The following is a 24,190-nucleotide window of genomic DNA, read 5'->3' as shown; positions in this document are numbered from 1 at the left end:
GGTATTGACAGAGGTTTCTTTTAGAAATTCTGTTTGTCTTTAAAAAGTGAGCTATGTTAAAGAAACATAGTAAATATTCAGACAGTATGTGAATGATTAAATTTTAGAAAAAAATTACTAGCAAATAGATTTCTCTGTGGGAAAATAAGGACAGAATAGGGCCCAGAGAAAGAGTGTGGCAGGAATTGCGTACATAAGAAGGCCGACTTCAAAAGGAAATTGACTTGCAGTTTCATCTGTAGAAGAAATTTGAGTTTCCTAAAGTTTCTTTGTTAAGGGCAAAAGAAAAGATCATCTGGAACAGTGTAAAGTTTATTTGGTAAAAAGGAAGTTTGTTGGATGTGTTGTATATAGAAAATTTTCCTAACTGGTTTAAATAAGGATGCCACTGAAAATCCAGAATCTGAAATTCTTTTTTCTTTTTTTTTCTTTTTCAAAATCTGAAATTCTTAGGGACGGGTATTACTTTGGGAGAACCTTAAGATAAAGAAACAGAACAAATTAGGTTGGGTATTGGGGAGGGAAGCTTACTGGGATATCCTATAAACAGTAGACCATTGTTGCTATTGTGAGACAGTTATAGTTAGCTGGCTTACTCTTAAGTCATTTATCTAAGAAGCAGTTTTCAAAGGGTGGTCTGTGACCTCTGGGTCTATAAAGTTAGAACTATTTTTACAATTATATTAAGACATTATTTGCCTTTTTGATTTTTCTGACATTTACACCGATGGTACAAAAGCAGTGGTGGGTAAAACTGCCAGTATCTTAGCATCAACTAAGGCAGTGGCACCAAACTGTACTAGTAAAACATTGTATTCTTCATCACTGTGCACTCACAGTTTAAAAGAACAAGCCAGAGCCACTTTCACATAAAAAGGTCCTTAATGAAGCAGTAAAAATTACTAATTTTATTAAGTCATGACCCTTGAGAACACTTTTTTTTTCCTTTCCATATTCAGTGTGATGAAATGGAACTGGGGTAAAATATTTTGGCTGCATATACAGGATGATGTTTGTCTCAAGAAATACATTTTTGTGATTATTCTACTTGTGAGTACTTTTCTGTGACAGGCACAATTTTAACTTGAAAGAATGACAGACAAACTATGGTTATTCAGACTTGGGTATTTGGCAATTATTTTCTCAAAATGAACAAAGAGCCTATCAATTCCAAGAAAACAACTGACAGTATTTGTGCCAGTGATAACATTTGAGCTTTCCATCAAAAATTAGCATTTTGGAGAACTTGTATCCACCACCTGAGTTTTTTTCTTGTATTTTCTATTTTTTTGCTCATTTTTTCATATATCTGTTTCCATCCATCTGGGATCATTTAGAATCTGCTGGAGGTTATGTTTTGTTTTGTCTAAAAATAATATTTTTTCTTCATTTCTAAAGAGTGTTTTAGCAGAGTGTAATACTCTAGGTTTGGCAGTTTTCTTCTTTGAGCACACTGACTTTACTGTCTGCTGATTTTCATTGCTCTATTAAGAAGTCAGCTATGAGTCTAACTGTTGTTACTTTACAAAATTCCTGTTTCCACTCCCCATGATTTTTCTTTTTATTTTCTGCAGTTTCACAATGATATATCCAGGTGGGTGTTTTTTGTTTTTTGTTTTTTGTTTTTTTAATTTTTTTATTCTCCTTGGGATTCAGTGAACTTCTTAAATACGAGATCTTAAATCTCGAATGAAATGTCTTTAAACAGATCTGATAAATTCTGTTTAGCTTTAAAAACATTACTGCAGTCCCATTTTTTTCCTTTCTGGTAAAGACTGATTAAACATATGTTAGACCTACTTACTGAATCTTCTATTTTTTTTTTTTAACCTCATACTTGCGAGCTTTTAATTATTAAGCTTTGTTCAACTGAGCTCAGATACAAATCCTCTGAGTTTTTGTTTTTCATTTGTATAATTTCTGTCCATTTGCTCCCAGCACCGTTTGTTGAAAAGACTATCCTTTCTCCGTTGAATTGGTTTTGCTCTTTTCTTAGAGATAGTTGATTAGATTTTTGTGGGTCTTTTTGGAGCTCTTTGTTCCATTAACCTAAATTTTTTATTTTTTTTTTATTTTATTTATTTGAGAGAGAGAGACAGAGATAGTGAGAGAGCACAAGTGGGGAGGAGAGGAACAAGCAGGCTCCCCACAGAGCAGGGAGCCCGATGCGGGACTCTATCCCAGGACCCCGGGATCATGACCTGAGCCGAAGGCAGACGCTTAACTGACTGAGCCACCCAGGCGCCCTGTTCCATTAACCTATATGTGTCTGTTCTTTTACCAATTCCATGATGTCTTGATTACTGTAGTTGTATAGTAACTCTTGAAATTGGGATGAATCCTCCAGCTTTGTTCTGCCTCAGTCTTGGGTTGGGCATTTTAGGTCTTTTGCCTTTCCATATAAACTTCAGAACCAATTTATTGACGACTACAAATAGAATGCTGGGATTTTGATTTGAATTGTGTTGAATCTGTAGAGCTAGTTGTGAGGAATTATTTAAACCACTGGTATAGAGCAAAATTGTAATTAAGTTTTATCTAAGAGCTGTTTATATTTCCAGTTCACCTTTACCCAGGATAATATATGAAATATATGAAAGTCCCCATGTTTGGCAGGCCCTGGGTTCTGATTTTTCCCTGTGAGGCCACTAAAAGGTTACATCCGTTTTGCAGCTTTTTCTTTGGAATTGGCATTTACCCTAAGGACAAAGCCTTGAGTGCTAGTATCTTGCTTTTTTTTCATAGATTTTGGAACCCAGTAAAATGTTCATTATCTTCTTAGCTCTGAGGTTTTTAAAAATGATTTCATCTAGTTTTAATGTTGTTTTCAGGAAGGGGATTAGTTCTAATTACCTGCATTATTATTACTGAAAATTGGAGTATCCCCGTTAACCTGCTTCCCTCATAGAATTGATGGTTGGCATATTTAGTCCTTAAAAATTTGTATAAAGTATTGGATGAGCAGATTGAATTCTCCCAAGTTTGAAGTGTCCATTGAGAACTTCTACACAGTAATAGATTATGCTGCTTGAGATAAACCTAGGGTAGATCTTGGTATAAGCTCTACTTCTGAAGAAATGTGGCAGTTAAGTTTTTGTGTGGTCTAGTTAATGTTAAAATGTGCTTTGGTTTTGGACACTGGGCTGTTTGGCAAAAAACCTTGTAGTAATTTGGGTTTGTGGTGTGTAGACTGCTAGTTATCTGTCCCATTCTCATTCATTCCTTTCTTAAATTCCAGTGTTTAGCTAGGAATAGGACTATACAAAATAACTGGATTTCCTGCTTCTTTTGCAGCTAGGAGTGGTCATGTGAGTAATTTTCATTAAATAGCTTGGACTTCTCCTTCTGGTGTCAGACTTGTACTTTGAGTTGTCTGTTGGCTATCTCTGCCTGGAATTATACCAGAGACACTATAAGCTCCACATATCAAAAGTAATATTTTCTGGATCTCTGCTCCTTCATTAATCCAGTCACCAATGCTAGAACTTTTGATTCCTCCAATTCCCACCATCCCCAAACTCATATACATGTATACACTTAAACTTCAAATCCAGCTAATTTTTTTGAAAAGATTTTGTTTATTTGAGAGAGAGAGCAAGCACATGAGAGGGGGAGGGTCAGAGGGAGAAGCTGACTGACTCCCCGCTGAGCAGGGAGCCTGATGTGTGGGACTCAATCCTGGGATTCCAGGATCATGATCTGAGTCGAAGGCAGTCGCTTAACCAACTGAGCCATCCAGGCGCCCCAAATCCAGCTAATTTTTATTCTTCCTAAATTGTCCTGCCTTCTCCCAGTCCATACCCAACATTGACCTTGGTTCTTGGGATCATGTCTTGCCTGGATTGCTACAGTAGCCAAATAACTGCTTCTTTGTTTTTGTTTGTTTGTTTTTTAAGATTTTATTTATTCATTTGAGAGAGAGAGCACTAGTGAGGGGAGAGGCAGAGGGAGAGGGAGAAGCAGACTCTCCCCGCTGAGCAGGGAACCCAACGTGGGGCTCAGTCCCAGGACCTGGAGATCATGACCTGCACAGAAGGCAGACACTTAACCATCTGAGCCACCCAAGTGCCCCTGCTTCTTTGTTTATAGTCTTGTAACTCATTTTTCATTTTCTGTCTCCACAAATCACCCATCTGAAATAAGTTTTCAACCATGTTACTCATGTGGTTGTAGAATTAATTTTAGTGCCCTTAGCTTCCCTGACTCTTTGTAATCTGGTTCCATTTTACCTTTCCAGGCTCATAGGTTATTCCTAACCCTACATTTGATGCTCTGATAGCACCAGATTTCTTTTATTTCCCTTCCCATGCATTCTTGGTTCTTCACTACTGTGTCCTTGCTCATGCTTGATCTAGGATTAACCTTTTCCTTTAAAATTGGTCAGATTTTTTATTTTAATTAACTTTACATTTTTTGAAACCTGAAATAAATAGGCTTTGCTGTTGAATATGCCATAGTCTGAAATAGGTATTTATATTCTGTATTGCAATTTGTTTTTATTGAAAGTATTTATTTGAGATTTTTTTTTTGAGATTTCTTTTTTGAAATTTCTTTGAAGCTTTGAAAGAAATGTGTTTTATTTGGCTAGAAAAAAATGATTTTAATATGTGTATCGTGTAAGTTGTTTCAGAACAGTGCTTATCTGGACCAGTCTCCTTATGTCACACATATGGAAATTGTGGCCAGGAGAAATTAGTGATTATGTGGTGAGTTAGAAGCAGAGTCAAGATCTACTGTGACCTACATCCAAGTATAAGTATTTGCTTTAAAAAAAAATCTTTAAGCATGTTGAGGTTCTCAAGTCTTATCTCCAAATTACGTTTAGGATTACCAAGCATTGTTACAAGGGCCTTTACTTTTTGTGTGAAGAGGAACTTGGGTAATGAACTGACCAGTATACAAATTCATGTCTTAACAGTCTTAAGGAATGGTTTATTTATAAAACGATGGCCTAAACCTTGCCTCTATACCTGTCGTCTTGGCAGTTTATTTTAGAAGGAAATATTTTGACCCATTGTTAGATTATTTTAAGTATTCTAAGTGAAGTAGGCATGGTAGATATAACACTTTATAGATGTGTGTGTCTTTTGTTTATTTTTAGCATCAAGCATTGCACGATTCTCTCCAATAATGTAGATCATCTATTACTGAATTTAACACTGTCTGATATCATGGTCTCCCTGGCAAATGCCTCAACTTTGCAGAAGGATTCCAATTGGATAGAAATGATAAGGAAATTTGTGACAGAGACCCTTGAAGATGGCTTTAGGCTAAATAGTAAGCAGCTGAACAGATTGCTTGGGGTATCATGGAGATTAATGCAGATACAACCCAACAGAGGTAGGTGTTACTGCTTTGTCTTCTTAAGGGAGGAACTCTTATGCGTGCTCTTAGGGTCTAGCTTTGAATTAATGACTTTCAGACGTTCCGTGAGTTAGGTTAATTACATTCAAGCCATAAAAGGTAGCTTGTATAATTATAAAGGACTATCTACTTGAACACTGAAGTTTTTTATGGCCCAGAGAATCTCTTTCTCAGTGAGTAGGTCCACTCTGAAGCAATATGGTAACATTTCTAGTAGATTACAGACTTGAGTAAAATAAGATAGGTATTATTAAGAGGAAATGCCATTGAGCCCAAGAAATACCCTTTCCTGATCTAGTTTGATTATAAATTGAGCACTTTTCCCTTTTATCCATGTAGAATGAATCCTCTACCTTTGTTCTAGCCTGAAGTTATGTCACATTAAGTTCTTTTTTAGTGTGACTTACTAATTCTTTTCATTCAGAAACAAAGCTTTCCTGTTTGGTTCCCATCTTATTCATCTTTCTAATAGCCTGGTTGTCATCACTACATAGGTTTGTTGTCCCTTAGGAAAATTTATACTGTAATCTCTGGTTGGTTTGACTTTTATGGTAGGTCATTGCTACAGGACTTCAGTGGTAGTTACCAGTTTGTGACTAAGATCTGTCTTGTCATAGGAACAAAGTAAAGTGCTTCTGTGCTTTTAGAGGAATTAGAGCTGGTGAAGAAATATTTTTGCTTCATATGAAATTGTTTTTGTTTTTAGAGGCTACAGAGTCTCTCATCAAGGCAGTTTATACATTGTATCAGCAGAGAGGCCTTCTCCTCCCAGTTCGGACTTTGTTACTGAAGTTTTTCAGTAAAATCTATCAGAAAGAAGAACTGAGATCTTACAGAGTCAGGTAAAGTTTCATTTATTTTGCCTTTCTTTTTCTTGTGGTTTTTTTTTTTTTTTTTAAGTCTATTTAAATAGGACAAAAGAGTGATAAAATCTTTGGAGGAGTTCACTTTTTATCTTGTTTGGTTGTATGTAAGAAAAGATATAAAATTGTATAAAGAAGCATATATAATGGTGCCAGTAATCTTTTTGTATATAACCAAGCAGATAAAAGCCTCTTTGAGCTTGTATTTCCACTTGTCCACTTAATATCTTAAGGACAGTTGGAATAACCTGTAGCAGCCTCAGCCTTTTCTTTTGCTTTCCATAAAAATTATGGAGGCTGAACCACTAGCCCTTAATTACATTGGGTTATATGGTATAAGAATGAGGACAATAGAAGATGAGAATGTTTCTGGCTTAGTTTGGTGCTATCAAGGGAGACAGACAACACAAAGAGTAGAATTAAGGAATTTTTTGATGTGAGTTTGAGGTACATTTCAGATAGGAAGATATGTTTAGGCAGAAGATAAGGGTTGGGGATACCTCAGCATCCATAGGTAGTTGTTGAAACATTTGAGTCTTTAGTACAAACCAGGTGCTTTTCATAATTTATCTAAATCTCGTACTCCTATTATGAGGTGTAGGTACTGTTACTTTCGTTTTATAGGAGGAAACTGAAGCTTAGGTTAAATAAGTTGGTGAGTGTCCTATAACTAATGGGAAACAGAGCTGGGACTTAAGTTCAGGTCTGTGTGACAAAAAGGTCATGCTTAAATCATTAAGCTCTTGAGGTGTGCAGCAAAAGTGATTCTGTTACCTGAGTAAAGAGACATTGGAGCTTTACCAGGTACAAGTACAGTTGACCCTTGGAACAATGTGGGGGTTAGGCACACTGACACATACCCCCACTTCCCCTACCCCCTGGCGCACAGTCAAAAATCTGTGTGTAACTTTTGACTGCCCCAAAACTTTACTAATAGCCTACTGTTGACTAGAAGCCTTACCGATAATAACAGTTGTTACACACATATTTTATGTTACATATATTATAGTCTTAAAATTACATCTAACTTCTTAGGTGTAATTTTATGTTACATATATTCTTAAAAGTTACACCCTAACTTCTAAGAAGAATATAATATTTTCAGTATTTCTAGGCTATGCACTTTGTGAGGTTTTCAAATTGTTGCAGTTCTCCAAAAAATTTTCCAATATATTTATTAAAAAAAAAAAAAACTGCTTGTAAGTGGAGCCACGCCGTTCAAACCCATGTTGTTCAAGGGTCAGCTGTGTACTGAAGAACTAAAATAACAGGTTCAAAGCCATTTAGTCTGGGAGCACCGTTTATTGAATGCATCAATGAGTTAATCTAGTATAATAGCTAACAATTAAGATAAATAGTACAAAGAGTATTAGCGTCTGTGTTTTTTAAGATAAACATACAATTTAGACTGTAGTGCCCCAAATTACATGGTCTTTTTAATTTAGTGGGTAAAACTCTGGAAAATGCTGTAGCTAAATAAACGATGCTGCCATTCTTAGAGGCCTCAAATGTTTAAATGAGTACATGTGTTCTTGGTAGATGATTTGTTAGTCTGTGGTATATTTAGGTTAAAAAAATTTTTTTTGTTTAAACTTTCCTTGTCTTTGGAAATTAAATTCTATTTTTTTCTAATTTGGTGTTTCTTAGATATCGTAGTAAGGTGTTATCCCGTTGGCTGGCTGGTTTACCATTGCAGCTTGCTCACCTTGGTTCCCGAAATCCTGACCTCTCAACACAGCTTATTGATATCATCCATACTGCGGCAGCACGAGCAAATAGAGAGTTACTAAAAAGTTTACAAGCTTCTGCTCTGCGAATCTATGGTAAGAGTTTAACTGTGTAGGTAGCCATTGATCTACCCTGATTTAGGAAGTAAGTTTCTAAGGAGAACGCTTTAGGTTTGCCTTTCCTTTAAATTATTATAAATTGGTTATACCATGGTTAAATTGCCAAAACAAAATAAAATTTTAAACAGTAAATTCATTTTCAATAGTAAATATTTTTTATTAGGATAGTTTTAGAAGGTTTAGTGGTTGTAGATGCTTCTTGGATTCTTAAATTGTTTTTTTAGCCACCTGCTGTTCACAAATTCAAAACTGATCAGGAATTTTTTAAAAATTCCTTTGAAGCTTTGGCAGCAAATTACATAATCATAATGGATATCTTGTATGACTTCCATGTATTTATATTTTTTTTATTCATCTCTGGAAGTATTTCACATTTTAAGCAAAAATACCAATAAGAGCATACCAGGATATATACGTATATTTAATTTATTATTGAGATGTAGTTCACATACCATAAAATTTGCCATTTTACAATGTACATTTTAGTGTTTTTAACATATTCCCAAAGTTGTGCAATCTGTCTGATTCCAGAATATTTTTATTACCCCAGAAAGAAACTATACCCATTAGTAGTCCTTCCCAGCTTCTGGCACACACATTTACTTTTCTGTCTCTATGGATTTGCCTATTTTGAACATTTGTTATAAATGGAATATTATAATATGGGGCCTTTTGAATCTGGCTATTTTTATTTAATGTACTGTTTTCAGCATTCATGCATGCTATAGTGTGCATGTATCTGAACTTTTTTTTTTTATTGCTGAGTACTAGTATTCCATTATATGGATCTTTCACTTATATTTATCCGTTCATTAAGTGATGGACATTTGGTTTGCTTCCACCTTTTTGGGGTTATATTTTTAAGTCTTTTTTTTCAGTATTGTTTGTATGTATTATCTTTTGCTTTAAGTTAGGTTGATATTGTAACTGTCACTGTTTAGCAGAAGTGCTTGTTTTTTACTGTTTTACTTTGTGTTCAATCCCTTTACCCTTATCAAAGTTATTTCAAACTGACACTTGGATGATATTATGGAATTATTACAGTGTTAAATATATCTTAAAATAATGATTATGTTCATTCTTTTACTTTAGAAAATAGTTTAAACATACACTTTATGATAAAACTTTTTTTATGTAGTTGACACATTGGAACTCAGTTTAACATCTGCTTTATTGATTTAACCTCTGTATATCTTTTATATCTTTATAAATTCATCTTTTATGAATTTAATATGTGTACCTACCCCACTAGATCCACAAGAAGGCACTGTGGTGGTTCTCCCAGCAGAGTCTCAGCAGCGTTTGGTCCAGCTTGTATATTTTCTACCCACTCTGCCTGCTGATTTACTTTCTCGGTTAAGTCGTTGCTGTATTATGGGAAGACTCAGTTCAAGTTTGGCTGCCATGCTCATTGGGATACTGCACATGAGGTAGCATTCTCAAGTGAGCTGTATTTGAAGTATATAGTCTTTTTTCCCTATGCCTTTTACTGGCAATATATAAACTACAGAACACTTTTAAGGTTACATACGGCTACTAACTTCATTTGCTCTTAATTCAACAATTAAAGCTGTTGATATTACTGCTAGTTAGAGTAAGCTCACCAAAGTAAGACTGTTTCAAGTTTTTTAGTGATTTGTATAGATAGAAGTTGTCTATAATTATATTTGTATAGATTTATACAGATTTGAAATTATCAAAAGCATGAAGTAAGGGTTCAGTGGCACATGAGAGTACTGTGCTTAAATCCTTCTGTTTTATGGAATTGTGATACCTTCTTTTCAGGGACCTACAGATTTAATGTAGCTGGTGAAATACATACATTTGTGGACTCAGACAAGAAATCACTTGAAATCTCTTTGTGTGTGTGTGTGTGGTTGAATATACATAATGTAAAACTTAACCCTTTTGACCAGTTTTAAGTATACAATTAAAACTGTACAGTGGCATCAAGTATTTTCACATTGTTGTGCAACTAGCACCACTGTCCATCTCCGAATTTTTTTTTTTAAGATTTTATTTATTTATTTGATAGAGAACAGGAGAGAGAGTGAGAGAAGGCACAAGCAGGGGGAGCAGCAGAGGGAGAGGGAGAAGCAGGCTCCCCACTGAGCAGGAGCCCAGTGCGGGACTCAATCCCAGGACCCTGGGATCACGATCTGAGCCGAAGGCAGATGCTCAACTGACTGAGCCACCCAGCCGCCCTCATCTCCAGAACTTTTTCATCATTCCAAACTGAAACTCTGCATGCATTAAACAATAACTCCTCATTCCCCCTACCCCCAGCCCTTTAGTAACCACTATTCTATCTTCATGCTTTTGATTATTCTAGGTACCTCATATAAGTGGAATCACACAATATTTGTCCTTTTGTGTCTTGCTTATTTCACTCAGCATAACTCTTCAAGGTTCATTCATGTTGTATCATGTATCAAAATTTCCTTTTAAAGGCTGACTTAGGGGTGCCTGGGTGGTTCAGTCGTTAGGCATCTGCCTTCGGCTCAGGTCATGATCCCAGGGTCCTGGGATTGAGTCCTGCATCAGGCTCCCTGCTCGGCGGGAAGCTTGCTTCTCCCTCCCCCACACCTGCTGCTTGTGTTCCTGCTCTGGCTATCTCTGTCAAATAAGTAAATAAAATCTTAAAAAAAAAAAAAAGGCTGACTTAATGTTCCGTTATATGTATATACTACATTTTGTTTATCTGTGGATGGACACTTGGTTGTTTCCGTCTTTGGGCTGTTGTGAATAATGCTGCTTTGAACATTGGTGTACAAATAACTTGTTTGAGTCCTTGCTTTTAATTCTTTTGGCTATATACCCAGAAGTGGAATTGCTGGATTACATGGTAATTCTCTAATTTTTCGAGGAATTTCTGTACTGTATTCCACAGTAGCTGTATCATTTTACTCTTAAAGTTCTTTTTTTTAGATTACTAGACATTTACTATTTATCAGAGAGAGCGTGCACACGCACGAGCAGGGGGGAGGGGGAAAGGGAGAAGCAGACACCCCACTGAGCAGGGAGCCTCATGGGAGACTTGATCCCAGGACCCTGGGATCATGACCCAAGCTGAAGGGAGATGCTTAACCGACTGAGCCACCCAGGCACCCCTACTCTAAAATGTTTTATAACCAATTAATAGTGTTTCATATTGCAAGTGTTCAAAGTATCCTTAAACACCTTGTGTTTGTATTTTAGGAATAATATTTTTATTTCTACTTATTTATTTTTTATTTTTATTATTTTTATTATTTTTAAGATTTTATTTTATTTGAGAGAGAGAGAATAAGAGATAGCACGAGAGGGAAGTGGGTCAGAGGGAGAAGCAGACTCCCCACTGAGCAGGAAGCCCGATGTGGGACTCGATCCCGGGACTCCAGGATCATGACCTGAGCCGAAGGCAGCCGTTTAACCAACTGAGCCACCCAGGCGCCCTATTTTTTATTTTTAAAAGATTTTTTTTTAAAGATTTTTTTTTTACTTATTTGTCAGAGCGTGCACAAAGCAGGGGGAGCGCAGGCAGAGGGAGAAGCAGGCTCTCCACTGAACAAGGAGCCCGATGTGGGACTCTGTCCCAGGACTGGGATCATGATCTGAGCCAAAGACAGATGCTTAGTCGACTGAGCCACCCAGACATTCCTAAAGATTTTATTTGTTCATGAGAGAGAGAGAGAGCAGGAGAGAGCACAAGTAGAGGGAGGGGCAGAAGGAGAGGGAAAAGCAGGCTCCGGGCAAGCAGGGAGCCCGATGGAGGGGCTCGATCCTAGGACCCTGAGATCACGACCTGAGCCAAAGGCAGAAGCTTAACCAGTGGAGCCACCCAGGCACCCCAGGCATAATATTTTTAGTATTCAGTAGTGTTTATTACTGATTGTGGCTCATGGACAGGGTCTAATATGGTTTTAGGCAGAAATTGAAATCTAGGCTGTACCTAAAGAATTTAAAGACTGACTTTCTTGTGGTTTCTTATACATAAAAATCTAGCCCAGTTAAGTAGGAGTAGCTTATAGACTTTTTTAGCTTCTTTGACAGTCTCTTCTTACCAGTATAGGACATATGTTGGAATCTAGTCACCTAAAGTGTGATTCATAACTGATGATAACCTTTTCTTTTAGCAAAAGAGAGCTATCTGCAACATGTTTATATGTGAAAATTCAGTGTTACATTTCTGTGTGCACGTGCATTAGAGAACGACTTGGTCTTATTTCTAAGTATTTTAAGCATTTATTAGTTTCCCATGTTTTCCTTTCTTAGGGGAAGAAAAATCCTGCTCCTTGTCTAGTAAGCAATTATTCAATGTTAGGCCTTTAAAAAAATTGGATGTTCTTTTTCTGCTCCTGAAGTGATTTTGTGTTTATTAACTTCCAGTAGAGGGCACTCTGTTCCTTTGATATAACTCCTGAAGGATCTGTTTTAAAATTGATTTAAATTAACGTTTTGAACACTTCTTGAAACTGATTCTCCTTAAAAGCTATATTTAATGGCTTTATCAACATTAGTTATGATTCACTTTGCTTAATAATTTTTGTCAAGGATGTTTTCAAATTTTTACTTATTTCTTATGGAGATTTGTGGTAACTGTTAAAGTAAATTTACAAATAAGAGTAGGGGTTCATAATCTTTTTTTTTTTTTTTTTTAAGATTTTATTTGACAGAGAGATAGAGCAGGAACACAAGCAGGGGGAGTGGGAGAGGGAGAAACAGGCTTCCAGCCAAGCAGGGAGCCCCATGCGAGGCTCGATCCCAGGACTTTAGGATCATGACCTGAGCCGAAGGCAGATGCTTAACGACTGAGCCACCCAGGCGCCCCAGGCTTCATAATCATTAACAGCAGATTGTCATTGTAGTTAAAAGTCGGCCAAGTTAAATTTTGCTTTTTAGCAGAGTCTGTGTAGGTAGACTTCTCTTTCTGTAGATGTATTGTTCTCATTCAAACCAATCTTTTTTTTTTCTTTTTTTAAGATTTTATTTATTTATTTGACAGAGAGCTAGAGAGAGAGAACAAGTAGGCAGAGCAGCAGGACGAGGGAGAGGGAGAAGCAGGCTCTCCACTGAGCAGGGAGCCCAGTATGGGGCTCTGTCCCAGAACCCCGGGATCATGACCCAAGCCAAAGGCAGCCGCTTAACCGACGGAGCCACCCAGGCGCCCCCAAACTAATCTCTCTTTTAAAAAATAATACAGAATTAGGACTTCTCCACTTGCTTGGGCCAATGATATTATCATTGTATCAATTCCTAGATTCAGAATTTAACAATAATGTTTATTTCCTTCAGACATATGCTGGGTTATTTCATATGTTTTTTTTTTACTTTAGAATATCCCTTTTTTTCCTTGACCGTGACTATAAACTCGCCAACTGTTTATAATCGTCTACCTGTACTATTATAATATCCCATCTATCTTGTGCAGTATTGCCAGATTAATTTTCCTGAAATAGTCCTTTAATTCTTTTTTTTTTTTTTTTGGTTACATTAATTGGATTGTGAGATAGGTTCATTTTAGGTTTTGTAGTTCTGGCGCCCTGTTTGTCTTTATCAGAGTGAGTTCACCCCAAAGAATATAGTTCCATGTGTGAAAAACCCATCAAGTGAAAACTATATACATTTTATCTTTTGAAAGTTTGAGTTGCTGCCCCTACCTTTTTTATTGCCCACTTACAGTTTTTTAGAGTTTGACTTTTCACCCCATAGCATTCTGCTTGTATTTTTCCATTTGCTTTTGCTTGTTCTCTACCCTTTCTGCCCCTAGTTTATTTACAGCTAGATTGGGACACATAAGACATAAATGTTGAGAGGTAATCTGTGTTGTTAGATAAAAATCTTTGACAAGGGAGAAATTTTGGGACTAAGAAATTTGGCTTGGTTTTTAAGTGGCAAATATATGACCTGCTCTGCCAGGAACAGATTCATTTTACTTCTTTTGCCCCGTCTTAACTCTCAGAAGTATTCTGGCTTGGACAGTACATATGGTTATAATTTTAAGGACTTTATGATTGTTGCTTATCATTGTTCAAAGTGGGCTCTTAAATGGATTTGCTACCTCTTTTAGCCACTGGATGGCGCAGTTGACCCCTCTTTTCCCTGGGTTCAAAAGCCTATTTGCTTTCTAACTACCATTTTGTACTCCTTTCCATTGTGCATTTCTGACTTTCTTGTAAACTCTTACCTTTTGATATTCCCTCTACAGTCCTTTCCTTACTGTGGGAATAATAGAAAGGTATTTCCATTATTTTAACTCCCCAAATTTAAAGAATATTAATAAATATAAACACAACTATTTTTAACAGTAAAAATAATTAAGTGCTTTTAGTTGAATTAGAAACTCCTTATTTTGTCAGATATTTATTTGGATAGCTGTGATAAAATTTGTAGCCTCAGCTTGTTGGATCTGATCGTTCTCAGCATCCTCCCGCCCGTTTTTCTTTCCATATCTAAGGCTGAAATTTGCTTTTTCTTTAGCCTTAACTTGAGAGTTTTTAAAGATTTTTTTTTTTTTTTATTTGACAGACACAGCGAGAGAGGGAACACAAGCAGGGGGAGTGGGAGAGGGAGAAGCAGGCTCCCCGCTGAGCAGGGAGCCCAACGTGGGGCTCGATCCCAGGACCCTGGGATCATGACCTGAGCCGAAGGCAGACACTTAACTGACTGAGCCACCCAAGCACCCCTGAAGAGAGTTTTTTTTTTTTTTTAAAGATTTTATTTATTTATTTGAGAGACAGAGAATGAGAGAGAACATGAGAGGGAAGAGGGTCAGAGAGAGAAGCAGACTCCCTGCTGAGCAGGGAGCCCAACATGGGACTTGATCCCAGGATTCCAGGATCATGACCCGAGCTGAAGGCAGTCGCTTAACCAACTGAGCCACCCAGGCACCCCTGAAGAGAGTTTTTAAAGGAATCACTGGAAACTGATCCCAGAGCAGGAACCAGATAATCCTCATTTAATGAGATATGCTTTACATTTAGCTATTCCCTTAAGTACCTACCAATACTTCAGCTGCACTGTTGTGAAGTAGGCCCAGTTATAGCTTTGCAGAGTATAGGAACACACAATTATCGTAGAGTGGCTTTACAAGGAATATTCTTTACCTAATCAAGATAGTTTTTGTTTAGTTAGGTAGAGTGCTGGAGCTTGTTTAAACTTAGCTCATTTAAAATGTAAGCAAGGTAAGACTTTATAAAAATCAAATAGCAGCCATACCTGCTACTAAAAAGCAAAACTTCATTTTGGCTCCTTAGAGTCTGATTTTCAAGTGGTGTGGAAATTTTCTAAGTTACACCATATATATGGACCAATTATGCTTTTTCATGAAAACTTTACATAAATATAAATATGTTAGAAGTTATATTTTTCATATTATGGTACTAGAGCCTTTACATACAAAGTGAATATATACTCTGGTTTTTAAGTTATTAATGCAGATGTGTTTTCAATAAAGAAAAATTGTTATATAATGTGCTGTTTTCCTAGAGTCTTCAACTCAGTCACTTCTGGTAATAATTCTCCCATTGTTTATTATAGATCATCATTTTCTGGATGGAAGTATTCAGTTAAAGACTGGTTGATGAGTGACGTGGACTATTTCAGCTTCTTATTTTCAACACTTACAGGTAAAGACATTCACCTGCCAAATTAAGGAAAGGCAAAACCTAGCATGTAAATTCTCCTAAGATACGTTGTCTTAGCTGTTTGGGTCTAAGTTTTGAAGATGATAAATAATCTATCTTGAAATGATTTTTATTGACTAATTGAAAATCTTTGAAGGAATGTTTGTACTCTCCATTGTCAGGTTCTTGAGGCAGGGATATACATGATTTATGTTTAAAACTCTAGAGTACACGTACTCTGAGGATTATTTGAATATCACATGATTATACATATATATATATATTTTTAAAGATTTTATTTATTTATTTGACAGAGAATGACACAGCGAGAGAGGGAACACAAGCAGGGGGAGTGGGAGAGACGTGGGGCTTGATCCCAGGACCCTGGGATCATTACCTGAGCCGAAGGCAGTTAACCGACTGAGCCACCCAGGCGCCCCGATTATATTTTTCTTTCTTGGTCTTATTTCTCAATTTTATTATTGTGGTTTACAGTGAATTGGATATACTTAACTCTTTTTCAAAAAAAATTTTTAAGATTTTATTTGAGAGTGAGAGAGCAAGTGAGCACGAGTGGGGGGAGGGGCAGAGGGAGAAGAAGGCTCCCTGCTGAGCAGGACCCTGGGATTATGACCTGAGCCAAAGGCAGACACTTAACGGACTGAACCACCCAGGAGCCCCTACTTGACTCTTTCAGATAGCCAGATGCAAACCCCATTGCGTACTTTAAAAAAATTTGTGACCAAATATCCATCTTAAACATGTTTAAAATGTTCCACCTGATAGAAATGTACATCAGGTTTCAATTAGCCATTTTCTACATTCCATTTGCTCTCAAAGCAAAATTAGTAAGATGAATCTATAAATGTTTTAAGCTATATGTATAAGTATTACTATTGTTTTAAATGTACTATTTCAGCATTTCTGTTTTATATTTAAATGATGAAGATGAGATTATTTGAAATTTTCTGAAGACTTGAAGTTAGGAAACTTAATGGATAGGTTAAGTCAGACTCCAAAAAGAACTTGACAAGTGCTGATAATGAGCTAAATACAGCAAGATAAATATTGCATACAAGATAAATGAGTCTATTTGATAGTTTTGGATGTGCACATTTGAGATGGGAGGCACGGACTTTATGTTTTAATAGTAGTACCAGTCAGAAGGTTTAGTGGTTTTGGAAGGCTCAATAGGAGTCAGTAGGTGATGTGGCCATCAAACTACATGAGGACTCTCTCAGCTGTGTCCTGGAAATACAGTGATCTGAACATCAAAGCAGACCACATTGCCGGTATTCTGATCATTCTGAGCACTGTCTTTTCAGGAGAGACTGTCAGGTTGTGGATATAGGTTAGACCAAATGTAATAGGGGTGATAAGAGAATCAAATTTTGTTGTATAAGGTATAGTTGAAGGAACTACACATGTATTATTAAAAAAATCCAGAAAGGTTTAGGAGGGATAGGGTGGGTTTAAAACACTTGAAGGGCTATTATATAAGAAAATATAGAGATAGTATATGTATGAAGTCATACATCATTTTACTTGTTGATTTGCTATTTTCAACCTACCATTATGGGGAAAGTGTATGACTTTCACATTTTTTTTAAGTAAAAGTGGTAAAGTTCCTAATATAAGGGGTAAAACCTGTTTCTTGCTGTATCATATATTGGGTCAGATTACATTCTTTGTGTACATAATTATATGAATTTTACTGCCTCCATTGCTAGCAATTCATTTTTTAAAATACATGAAATGAAGAAATTCAAAGAAAACAGTAGCATGAAGAAGAATTTAACTTGAAGGTACATGTTACGTCTATTTTTAAAAAAATATGAAGAATGTCATTTGCTTTGTGATTTGTTTTTAAGTTGTCTTTCTTTATATCCAAATTAGGGTTTTCAAAAGAGGAGTTGACTTGGCTTCAGAGCCTTCGAGGAGTTCCTCATGTCATCCAGACACAGCTTTCCCCTGTGCTTCTTTACCTTACCGACTTGGATCAATTTTTACATCATTGGGATGTAACAGAGGTAAATAGTGTATTTAAAAAGAAAATCATGATTATTAAAATTCTGTTAATCAACCACCAATCATTACTATATATTAGGACTGCCTTATAGGAGATACTCTTAGAGATAAAGAGTAGTATAAGACGATCCATGTTCTGAGAGTGCTTATGATCTTGGATAGGAGATCTAAGTTTCTAAAAGAGGAGTATTTTTCATTATAGGTTGCACTACTAGGCTAGAATAAATTAGCAGTTTGAATGGTAGAGACAAATTTGTTTTTTATCTAGTATAGAATAGGATAGGATAGATGCTTCTATGGAAAAGGGAGAATTTGACTCAGGTATTGAAGGATGAGTAAGACTACTTGGATTTGGTATCCTTGGAGGTGTTTTTTAAAAAACAAAAGATTATTCTGTAGTTTCTTTGGTTTTGAGAATTAGTACATAGTTTGTTAAAATTAATATAAAACCCTCACTTCATTAAGTTTTAAAGTTCAACCTACAAATCTTATTTTTAAGATAAATATAAATTTAAGCTGTCTTTAAAAATGATGGTACCTTTGTTATATTTTACTCCTTTTACAAACTTGGTTAAAATTTTAAATCATTTAAAAAACTTTTAAGTATATTCAGTAATTGTCAAGTAGTTCAATTTTCTGACACTTTCACAAATGTTAAATATTAAATATATAATAAATTAAACTTTATAAATATAAATCTTTATAACTTAAGTTTTGGTGTTGCTTATAGTAAAAATCAGATTAGAATCACAAGTCTAAATTCTAAATTACATGTTTTAAATTGGAATTATTAGGCTGAACTTTTACACTAATAGGCCAAATTGTCATACCTGTTACAAATATGTATATGCAAAAACATCATAAACATTAATACTAAGGATTTGATTTTCTAAGACATTTCTATAATAATTTCTATTATTTATTTCTTCAGTTTCTTTTCCTGCATGAAAAATGTTACCCAGTAAGAATGCACTTACGTCATCTCAAGTAATTTTGGTTTCGAGCCTTTTTTGCAAATTCTGATGTGATGTTCTCTGCTGGCTAATTTTCTTTTCTTTTTTTTTTTTTTTTTTTTGGAAGATTATTTATTTGAGAGAGTGAGGATGAGAGAGAGAGAGAGAGTACATGAGAGTGGGGAGGGTCGGAGGGAGAAGCAGGCTCCTTGCCGACCAGGGAGCCTGATGCGGGACTCGATCCCAGAACTCCAGGATCATGACTTGAGCCGAAGTCAGTTGCCTAACCAACTGAGCCACCCAGGTGCCCCAGGCTAATTTTCTTTTAATGATTCAGAAGGCGTCTGGAGGACACTGACTGTAATCTTATCTTATAGTTTATAATTGGTAGTCCAAAAGGTTTTTTTTTTTTAACCTCTTTGTCATTGTTCTCAGTAGGTTAGTCTCCACATTCAAGTTACAGCCTACTTCTGTTTTGTTGATATACCAGTTGAGTTTATTCAACTGATCTATTATTTACTCCTTTCATTCTCTTCTGAATATCCTTAATGTTTTTCCTGTTAGGACTGTACCTTCTGTAGATAATTTAATGCACTTCTCACCTGGCTTTGTTTGACTCTGATCGCAATACTTAAGTATGCCAGTTATATTTATCTTCTCTTTATTGCCATAGTGCCTGGTAGTGTGTTTATGTGTAGGTTCTTAAATATACTGGATTTTATTTATTTTTATTTTTTATTTTTTTTAAAGATATTATTTATTTGACAGTGAAAGACACAGCAAGAGAGGGGGAACGCAAGCAGGGGGGGGTGAGAGAGGGAGAAGCAGGCTTCCCGCTGAGCAGGGAGCCCGATGTGGGGCTTGATCCCAGGACCCTGGGATCATGACCCGAGCCGAAGGCAGACACTTAACCACTGAGCCACCCAGGCGCCCCAAAAACACTGGATTTTAAAAAGTGAAAAGGAATAATGAATTGGTTTAGCATCTGAAATTTTATCTACTCCATAGTAAATGAAGAGACCTAAAACAGGCCTCCTAAGGTTTAAGGCCTTGAATACTGGATTGGTGAGGGGTGCCTGGGTGGCTCAGTTGGTTAAGCAGCTGCCTTCAGCTCAGGTCATGATCCTGGAGTCCTGGGATCGAGCCCCACATTGGGCTCCCTGCTCAGCGGGAAGTCTGCTTCTCCCTCTGACCCTCCCCCCTCTCATGTGCATTCTCTCTCTATCATTCTCTCTGTCTCAAATAAATAAAATCTTTAAAAAAAAAATACTGGATTGGTGAGGTTGTGTTCGCAACAATAGTAAGAGTTTGTTTTGTGTTTTTTTTCCTTAATTTAAAAAAAATTATTTTTTTAAAGATTTTATTTGAGAGAGAGAGTGCAAGCATGAGCAGGGGGAGGGGCAACATGAGAGGGAGAAGCAGACGCCCTGCTTATCAGGGAGCCCGATGGGGGGCCTCTGTCCCAGGACCTTGGGATCATGACCTGTGCTGAAGGCAGACTCTTAACTGACTGAGCCACCCAGGGCCCCAGTAAGAGTAGTTTTAAAGGACAGACTGTATCTAATGTATTTAAACCATTATGATGTATTTGAGAAAGCACTGTATGGGGATTAGTGGGCCCCCAATTCCAAGCATAGGTTTGCCATTGTGTAGTTTTGCAACTTGGACAAGTCATATAACCTTTATCTGATAATTTAAATTTTTCATAGGCACATCGTCTGTGTAAAGCCAAGATATAATTGTCATAAAAATGTTATCAGCTGTATTTCTGAAGTAACATTTGGCAAGAACGTGTATTTAAACTTCCAGGTTGCTGTCTTTGAAATGTTAAGACGTAATTAGGAAAAATCTGAAAGACACATTTTCATTTTTGAAGTTCTTAAGCGAAGATTTCAGTTTTCTTTTGGATAAATTTTGTTATTTAAGTTGGCCTTTTCATGTAAAAATATTTGAAATACATATAGTTTTTGACATCCTTAATGTATAATTTTACTTTTAATTATTTCACTTGAACAAGTTATTAGGACAGTGGGATTGCTCAGTTGTTTTGTAGTTTTACCTGCCTAGACCAAAGTGATTTAAAAAAAAAAATCAGACATTTTTTTAGTAGGTATTATTCACAAAATACAGTTCAGAATGGAGATAATAAAAAAGTCTTCTTCCATCCCCTCTCAGCCACCCTTTTTTCTTCCCAGTTTCTAAATATATTCTTTCAGATATCTTCTATCTACACAAGTGACTGAATATATTGTTTTGGTTTTCTTTTCTAGAAGTAACATACTTTATCCACTAATCTGGACCTTGCCATTTTCATTTAGTATCTTTGTGATTATTCCTTCTGAGCACTGAAGGAAGAATTGTGTGACCTTCCTGTTAATGATGGAAACTGTAGTTAACACGGAAGAAATATAAAGGAAACAGAGAGAGATTCCTTTTACAAATGGAGACTTCTATTCCAGAGCCAATGAAAGTTTTTAAGGTTAATGTTGTCATTTACAAAAATATTGGATGGTTGTAAAATAATGTTTTTTAACATGGATAATCTCTGAATAATAGTAATAAAACATAAATCCAGCTTAAGAAATAGAACACTTTTATTTTTATTTTTTAAATATTATTTATTTTAGAGAGTGGGGGGAGGGGCAGAGGGAGAGAATTCTCAAGCAGACTTCCCGCTGAGTGTGGAGCCTGACATGGGGCTTGATCCATGACCCATGAGATCATGACCTGAATTGAAATCAAGAGACACTTAACCAACTGAGCCGCCCAGGTGCCCCTGAACATTTTTAGTTTTGAAAACCCTGTGTATGTTTCCCCTTTCCCTTCAGAGTTAACAGTGTTTTAAATTTTGTTTGTCATACTCTTGTTTCTTTATTGTTTGACCATATTAGCACATAACTCCAAATTATATGGTTTAGATTTACACTGTATTAAACTTTTAAAAAGTGAAATAGTTTTGGGCGCCTGGGTGGCTCAGTTGGTTAAGCGACTGCCTTCGGCTCAGGGCATGATCCTGGAGTCCCGGGATCTAGTCCCACATCGGGCTCCCTGCTCAGCGGGGAGTCTGCTTCTCCCTCTGACCCTCTTCCCTCTCGTGCTCTCTATCTCTCATTCTCTTTCTCTCAAATAAATAAATAAAATCTTTAAAAAAAAATAAAAAGTGAAATATTTTTCAGGAATTTGCTTTTTATTCAGTACACTCTTTATGTCTGTTATTCAGGAGGGCACATGATGTAATGAGCACTGGGTGTTACATAAGACCGATGAATTCCTGAACTCTACCTCTGAAACTAATAATATACTCTATGTTAATTAATTGAATTTAAATAAATTTAAAAAATAAAAGTTATATGTTAATGTGTAAGCATTCATCCATTATTTTCATTGCTGTGGTATCCTGCTGTAGTAAGATACCATGATTCATTGTTTTCATAGTTTGAGTATTTTTAGCATTCCATTTTATCTCCACCTTGGCATATTAGTTGGGCTTCTCTATTTTATGTTTTTAGGTGTTTGGTCTTTAACTTAAGACAGCCTACCTTCAGACTATACTATACCACTTCATATCATAATATAATGTGTAATAACATATAAGGTCATTCTTATTTTAGTTTTTATGTAATATCTTTTTTTTTCTACATGTTTTTTCTTCCTGCATGTTTTCAGGATAATCCTTTTTATCACTTTCTTCAGTTTGATTGTATTAATGCCTTGGTGTTATTTATTTCTTTACTTAAGATTTTATTTATTTGTCAGAGAGAGAGAGTGCGTGCATGCACAAGTAGGGGGAGTAGCGGGCAGAGGGAGAAGCAGGATCCCTGCTGAGCAAGGAGGCAGGATGCGGGACTCAGTCCCAGGACCCTGGAATCATGACCCGAGCCAAAGGCAGACGCTTAACCCAGGCGTCTTTTTTTTTTTAAATAGCTTAATGTTGGCCGAATTTGTTTTTTTTTTTTTTTTAGATTTTATTTATTTATTTGACAGAGAGAGCACAAGTAGGCAGAGAGGCAGCAGAGGGAGAGGGAGAAGCAGGCTCCCTGCCGAGCAGGGAGCCTGATGTGGGACTCGATCCCAGGACCCTGGGATCATGACCTGAGACAAAGGCAGCCATTTAACCGACTGAGCCACCCAGGTGCCCCTGGCTGAATGTTTTCTTAGGCATATAATTTATTGTGTTGGGAAAAAATGTCAGTCATTCCTTCAAAAAAATGTTTTGGGTCCCATTTTTGGACTCCAATTACATGTACGTTAGATTCTTGACATTTTCCTGTAGGCCTTTGAGACTTTATTTTTCCAAGTATGCTGTGTCTTCAAGTTCACTGATTTTTTTCTGCATTATCTAATCTGCTCTTAAATCCAACCAAAGATTTTTTTTTAGAACAGTTCTAATTTCACAGAAAAATTGAAGTGAAGGAAAAGGTATTTCCCCTATACAATCCCTCCCCCCACACATGCGTGGACTCCTCCATTATCAACATCCCCCACCAGAATGGTACATTTGTTACAGTTAATGATTCTATATTGATATTGATGTAATTACCCAAAGTCCACAGTTTATATTATGGCTCACTTTTGCTGTTATACATTTTATGGATCTGGATAAATGGTATAATGCCATATTATCCATTAATCTCATACAGAGTGTCTTTATTGCCCTAAAATTCTATGTGCTGTGCCTGCTCATCTCCGTTTCCCCAACCCCTGACAACCACTGATTTTTTTTTTTTTTTTTTTTTTACTGTCTGTAGTTTTGCCTCTTCCAGAATGTCATATATTTGGAACTGTACAGGATATAGCCTTTTTATATTGGCTGTTACTTTCACTTAGTAATATTTAAGATTATTCCATGTTTTTTCATGGCTTCATAGCTCACTGCTTTTTAATGCTGAATAAATATTGCATTGATGTACGAGTTTATCTGTTCACTGACTGAAGAACATCTTTTTTGCTTCCAAATTTTGGTAATTATGAATAAAGCTGTATAGGTTTATAAACATCCATGTGTAGGTTTTTGTGTAGACATGTTTTCAACTCCTTTGGGTAAATACCAAGGAAACGGTTGCTGGATCATATGGTAAGAGTGCATTTAATTTTCTAAGAAACACCACAGTGTCTTCCAAAGTGGTTGTACCATTTTGCAATCCTACCAGCAGTGAATGAGTTTCTGTTGCTCTAGATCCTTGCCCGCCTTTGGTGTCAGTGTTTTGGATTTTGGCCATTCTAATAGGTGTGTAGCATTTCATTATCTAATTTTGATTCCTGGATAACATATGATGTGGAGCATATTTTCATATGTTTATTTGCCATATGTCTTTGGTGAGGTATCTGTTACAGTCTTTGGCCCATATTTTAATTGGGTTGTTTTTTTTGTTGAGTTTTAAGTGTTCTTTGAATATTTTGGGTAACAGTACTTCATCAGATATGTCTTTTGCAAAGATTTTCTCCCAGTTCTGTGACTTGTCTGTTCATACTCTTGACATTATCTTTTCCAGAGCAGAATTTTTTAATTTTAATGAAGTCCAGCTTACCAT

At 36.3% G+C, this 24,190-nt stretch overlaps 1 protein-coding gene across 1 annotated transcript in view; it reads left to right on the top strand.

The window, feature by feature from the left end:
• Positions 1 to 24,190, top strand: part of TEX10 (testis expressed 10) — a 54,414-nt gene that overhangs the window by 16,730 nt on the left and 13,494 nt on the right. Inside the window, exons 6-11 of the mRNA XM_028108726.2 lie at positions 5,102 to 5,340; positions 6,071 to 6,206; positions 7,875 to 8,050; positions 9,327 to 9,504; positions 15,593 to 15,681; positions 17,575 to 17,708. Coding sequence (XP_027964527.1) covers positions 5,102 to 5,340; positions 6,071 to 6,206; positions 7,875 to 8,050; positions 9,327 to 9,504; positions 15,593 to 15,681; positions 17,575 to 17,708 — 952 coding nt within the window. The remainder of the gene's footprint in view (positions 1 to 5,101; positions 5,341 to 6,070; positions 6,207 to 7,874; positions 8,051 to 9,326; positions 9,505 to 15,592; positions 15,682 to 17,574; positions 17,709 to 24,190) is intronic.

The sequence above is a fragment of the Eumetopias jubatus genome, unplaced genomic scaffold, assembly GCF_037043125.1.
Source record: "Eumetopias jubatus isolate StellerSeaLion01/CBP00866 unplaced genomic scaffold, mEumJub1_p1.0 scaffold_15, whole genome shotgun sequence".
NCBI classification, from domain to species: domain Eukaryota; kingdom Metazoa; phylum Chordata; class Mammalia; order Carnivora; family Otariidae; genus Eumetopias; species Eumetopias jubatus.
The sequence above is the reverse complement of the archived record's forward strand: the minus strand, read 5'-3'. Positions and strand labels throughout refer to the sequence as shown.